At 39.9% G+C, this 6061-nt stretch overlaps 1 protein-coding gene across 7 annotated transcripts in view; it reads left to right on the top strand.

Moving 5' to 3' along the window:
* The first annotated feature begins 538 nt into the window (after positions 1-538).
* LOC132160947 (calcium-dependent secretion activator 1-like) overlaps positions 539-6061 on the top strand; it is an 81709-nt gene continuing 76186 nt past the window's right edge. For 5 of the 7 annotated variants that reach the window (XM_059570700.1, XM_059570699.1, XM_059570698.1 and 2 more), the window contains exon 1: positions 541-1144. In XM_059570700.1, the coding sequence (XP_059426683.1) occupies positions 806-1144 (339 nt within the window). In that variant the 5' untranslated portion in view covers positions 541-805. Of the gene's footprint in view, positions 1145-6061 lie in introns of all 7 variants that reach the window. The other 2 variants (XM_059570702.1, XM_059570701.1) reach the window with 1 other exon arrangement.

Here is a 6061-nt window from a genome sequence, read left to right as displayed (position 1 = left end):
GTTGTCTGGAGTACATGACCTCAGAATATTTATTGATATATATCTTGCAAATAACACTTTATGTGAACTGTATTCAAATTGAAATATTATTGCTGGACCTTAAAGTGAACAAAAGTAAAAAAAAGAAAAAAAAGAAGAAGTAGATAAAAAAACATCTAGTTATCTTAATTACACGAATTACAAAAAGTGGCCCACTTTACCTGAATTCACCCTACATAATTTACTTACATGTAACTAGTTACTCCCCAACATTGGGGATAGTTAACTAATTACAGAAATAGTTCACAATTGTGATGACTTGTGAAAATATGTGAAATATGGTGATGTAATTTGGCAAGTCCCTGTCCTGTGAGTAAAGTCCAGAGGTCAAATGAAATAACAGCACATTTTCGGTGTCAACGATCCTCACCATTTTTACGACCGAAATGACCCGCTCTTTCATCCAGCACCGCGGACAGCGCCTGCGTCTCACGCGAGACTCAGCAGGAAGTGGCCACCATTCGCTCTTTTCATTGCGCGCGCCCCTCCCATCCCAGTTCCTCCCGAGTCTCTCGCAATGACTGGCGAACGGAGGCACAGCACAGAACACGTATGCAGCAGCATCTTTGCTCTGGCCGTGTGAAGAGATTGCAGTGTCTGCTTCCGCACCCGAAGTGTTTCAGGAGATTAAAAATTCACCGCCAGTCGACCAGCCCTCTGAATGCCGAACGCTACGTCAACAAACTGATAGGTTTCCACGCCGTAAACATCCCATCGTGCGTTTAATTCACTTGTACGGTTAGGCGAGCGCCGTCCGAGAGCAAAAATGTTGGATCCATCCTCCAGCGAAGAGGAATCGGACGGGATAGTGGAGGAGGAAAGCCGAGAGGTGATGGCTCCTCAGTCCGGTTCCTCTCGCATCTCCCCCAGCAGGACCAGCGAGAGCTCCGATAGGCTTCAGCCCGCAACGCGAGGCTCCAGTGCGCGACCATCCAGCCCGAGCCCGTCGGCTGCCAGCGAGCAGGAAAAGGAAGACGTGGAGAAACTGCAGCGGGAAGAAGAGGAACGAAAGAAGAAGCTGCAACTCTATGTCTTTGTGATGCGATGCATCGCCTATCCCTTCAACGCCAAGCAGCCGACAGACATGGCAAGGCGACAGCTGAAGGTAAGAGCGCGAGGTGTCCGGATCTCACCTTGAGAAAAACGTTATGCATCATAATGCACCTTTTATGTCATGCAATTTCCAGCAAACACTGCACTGAATCCCCGTGCGTATGTCAGGTGATAATACTCTTAAAGTGAGGGAGAATTTCTAAAATCACCATATCCTGCATGGGACACCTAAAAAAATCACAGGCTTCATTTTAGCCTGCTTTAAAGCTCAAGAGCTCCTGTCGCGAGACCCAAAACCCGAAGGAATTCGTGCACTTTCGGTCAAAATCGGCCGCACGAGACGAGCTCTAATTATAGATATTCTTCAAGAGTCTGATGGACCAAAATAAAGCGGTGTCATTGCCGTAGTATAATCATGTGACTCGTTCGCATTGGAAGTCAGAGGTTGTGTGCAGTCTTGCGGCCATAGGATATTCAGTTCCATTTGCGCCATCTCTCGCGACACTCATTTATCTTCCAAGGTGACTTTTGGTATAACGGATGCGAACGCGGGATGCACTGTTCAGAAGGTCGAAAAACACAATGAACGTATTTGTCATGTCACCTGATTATGGAAATACTTTATCTTAATTTATCATTGTAAAATCAAATACGATTAAGTAAAAACAACTTCGTATAGTTCACCATATTTTGGTTTCTTTGGGTTCTTTCATTTGGCTGTTTTACTCAAAAGCCTGTTGATAAACAAGTGAATTGCAATAAATCTGACTCCTGTTCAGAAATTGGCTTTTTTGAGTTTTATTTGCATACAATTAACTTAAGACTGGATGAAACAAAAGAAACCTGTTATAGCCATCCTGCCATAAAATGTTTCCTTGTTCAAAGAGGTATCTTTCAAAGGTCCCATCCAATTTCCCTCAGTTATTGATCCAAGCTGATCCCTGACTATTTACAACATGCTCTGAAACCACAGTTAACAGCTAGAGTTACTGCTGTAGGTGACAAAAGGAAAAACATCTGTTCCTTTGTCCATTCTTATTCTGACAATTGCATTTGCTATCGTATGCTTTTAAATAAATAGGAAAAAAACTAAAAGCTTTAGAAAATAAAACCAAGTATGGATTTGACCTGACTATTTCACAGTATGAGAAATTAGAAGAAAAATGTATAGTGAAAATTTATTTTGGGATGTACAGTATAGCATGTATGATGATGTATGAAAAGCCATCTGACATTGTCAACGTAGCAGTAGGGCCGTCCTTAGTGGGGTCCAGCTGGTGCGGTCGCATTAGGCCTCATGGCGAATGGACCCACACTCCACCCCCGCACCCCCATCCCCAGAATGCGATCACAAATGGACCAAGGGGGGCCCCGATTCCTACCTTACACCGGGCCCCACGTCAGCTAGGGATTACCCTGCATAGCAGCATATAGTCCAAGATTTTGTTATGCAATATGGCTTAGTCAGATGTGAACACTATAGACCTCATTGAAAAACATAATGTGTTTGTCCCACAGTATTGTTATTCAATGCTAGGCAGCCTCACATGAGGTCTAACAAGCCATTATACATGTAAAAGCTGCGATCAATAATATTTCACTGAAGTGCCTGCTGTTGGTCATTACAGGAAGTCAAAGTTCTGATCTTCACAATGCTGGTTCAGATGAGTGAGTCAGGGAAGGTAGAATTTGGGTCATTACAACGGATCTCAGAGTTGAGTCACTGTTGAGGTCTTTTAGTTTCAAAAGAGTCATTGCAGTCAATCATTTCAGTGACTCAGAATCAGTCATGTGAATCATCGACATAAAGGACATCTATAAAGAGCATGGTTGAATAATTCAGTTTTTTTTTAACTGAATTTATGATTGCACTAGCATCACTGAGAAGTATGGTTAATGGTAAAACATTGAGTTATAAGAGGCTTTATAAAAAGGCTAGTCTACTACATAGATTCATGCATCATGTTGTGCTATAGTCGTTTTAAGATCAACTTTTCCCAATATAATTCATACAGTAGGTTAATAATATTTAATTATTGCTATATGACAGCATGACAATTTTCTGTTTACTCACTGAATATAAATCTGAACTTAAAATCATTGCATATAGGCCTATATAGATGATGGAAAATGACCCCACATATGTTCACATTAATGCCCATGTTATACAAAATAGCATACTAAAGTAAAAAAAAAACTATCATTTACAATGATCAAAATCACTTAAGTTGCTGTTTTTTGGAGTGTTAAAAAACTGCAAAAACTGGATTCTAACAAATAATTTTTAAGGATATCACTAAGATTCATTAAATGTTTTTTTTTTTTTTTAATCTCTGGGTTGTGCTACTTTATTTTCAGAAAGCTTGACTACTAGTTTTATGGGTAATTATTCAGCTAATGTGATATCATTGGAGCTCAGGGGATTGAAGGTAATGGCTGTAGCATATGTCTCATTAAGTAATCAGATTTTCTATCATGAAGAAAATCAAATCTCCTTCATGCTGCCACCTTCCTAGCTTGGATGAGCATCTAAGTTTGGTGCATCTAAAGGACTTATCGTGGTACACCTCTTCAGCAAACTGCTCGATACTCAGCCTTCCAATGCTCAGCCAGTTCATTATAAAATTCAATAATGTTGAATGACAGCCTCAATGTTTCTGTATTTCATTTTCTTTCCTAGTTTAAGTCCAGAAGGTCACTTGTACAGTGTGTGTTTTGCCTTGGACTAATTTGTCTGCTGTCAGCAGCGTCTCCTGTACTCACCCTGTATCTGCTCTCGTGAGCCTCTGGTCTGGGCGGACAGCCCTCGCTTGAACCCTAGACGATACAGGCACACGATAGTGATCGCTCAGCAGGTTTGTTTACAGGCCTTGGGGAGGATAGAATTTCAATTATCTGTATCCTACCCGTGTTTGATTTCATCACTGATAGATGGTAGATGTCCCCCCATTTCAGCAGATAAGGTGGTCTCATAACAAGGGCACATCAGAGGCCCTTACACACTCCAGACCTTCTAGCTTTATAATGCACCTACTGTATAAACTGAAGGGTTAGGATTTTCATTAGATCAGCACATACTTCCCTGTGTGTACATCATGCTGAGAGATCACACCTCCTAGAATAATACCAGCAGTGACAGCTTTCAAGGGCTCATTGTCTTTTACTTAGCTGGCTAAGCAAATCTTTGTCTCAGTTCGGCTGAACTTACTTGCAGATGAGGTTTCCTTTTGTACCCTTTTCTCCTTCATCTTTATTTTGATCGTCCTCTTTTTCTGTTTTTTAACTAATTACCTGGTATTCTGGGTCACAATTACCTGTTTCCATGATAGGATCTGCTTTCAAAAAGCGCGTACATATATAAATGTACAAACAAATATTATAATTAATTGATAAATAGATATAGATATACAAAAGTTAGCTCTGGCCCTTGTATTCCATAATCTTTATAAGCAGCTGAAAGTTGCATTGTTACACCAGTACAACAGTGTTTGTTTTTATGAGTCATTTGAATCGCTCATTCAAATGATTCCTTAAAACATGCTGATTTCTTAAGGAACCGACCAATAATGAGTGAGTCATGCAGCTGTTCACTCAATCATTTCAGCAAAGCTGATTCATTCAGATAAAAAAAACTCTTTTGCTTGGAGACTCACAATGGCATTCTGCTGTAATATTGCTCATAACTGTTTTCATTGGTGAAACAAAAATTGACAAAATATCTGCCCATATTGTCATATTAATACTTCTGAATCTTACTGAATCTTGTTTACTGAACTGGTATCATAAAGCACAATGCAGCAATGGTGAAGGAAAATGTCCTTGTATTTTGCAGAATAAAGATATGTATATTTACATTTATATTTTTTCTTTTAGCAGATGCTTTATCCAAATATATATATCATTTGCATTGAATATATGTAAATATCTGCATTAAAATATTGTAAATTTCAGATGTTGTCATAGCTGTTTTATTATTTTTTACCATCCCTAAATTAAGTCAGGATCAAGCTTTTATGCTGATATAAAGATACACACATCAGTATTGAGGTTGCACATCTGTATTATTGTCTGCTGGTGTGTGCATTTGCGTGTGATATCACATGTTGACAGTTTTAGCTTGACTATTGTTTGTGTTGCACAGTCACACCTTGTAAAGGCTGTTGACCTTGTGAAAAACGGCACAAAGGGACTGCAGTGTTATACTGTCACTCCCAGCTAGGCCTTTTATTTATGTACAAGCCTTTAGTGGATACGTATTTGAAGTCTAAAACCTATGTTGTTTTGATACGCAGTATGAGGAAATATACTGTATGTGCATACAGTACATGTATGGATTGTATCACAAACAAAGGGTTATGAATGAATAAAATGGAAATATACTGATCTGCTGGTCTCAAATGAGATGCATCACCTAGAGACTTTTATTAATGAAATGTCTGGTGTTCACACATTAAAATGAGGGTCTGTTTATAGCGTCTATCTCGGATAAATAATGCCTGTCCCACATAAAAGGCTTTACAAACCGGTTAAATGTCTGCATTGCTGTAGGGCTTGCAAAAGGAGATACTGAAAGATATTTCCATTTATTATAGGAGGCAAGTACAAGAAAGATGGGTGAATGAGGAATGAACTCAATCAAACCTTGTGTTTCAGAGTGTTTAGCACAATCAAACCCAACGAGAATGACCCTACAGGGCTCCTCTATGGTCTGAAAGCCCCACTGGGTTGGCCTGCTGGCCTTATGATTTTATTCTTGTTCAGAGAGAAAGGAAAATCAGAGCAGATTTGTGTGATGGATGAAGTTACCATGCCTGCATTGAGTTGCCAGGCTCACAAATTCAGTTTCATTCTCCACTGATTTCCAATTGAGGTCTTTTACGGAGCGACACTGCCAGCATCTATTGTGTGTGTGTGTTAGAAACCTCTGCCGCAAGCCCACATGCACATGTTGAAAGACAGGTCAGCAAAA

The sequence above is a fragment of the Carassius carassius genome, chromosome 17 (assembly GCF_963082965.1).
Source record: "Carassius carassius chromosome 17, fCarCar2.1, whole genome shotgun sequence".
In the NCBI taxonomy this organism is placed as follows: Eukaryota; Metazoa; Chordata; class Actinopteri; order Cypriniformes; family Cyprinidae; genus Carassius; species Carassius carassius.
Note: the sequence above shows the minus strand (reverse complement) of the source record. Positions and strands in the feature narration are given on the sequence as shown.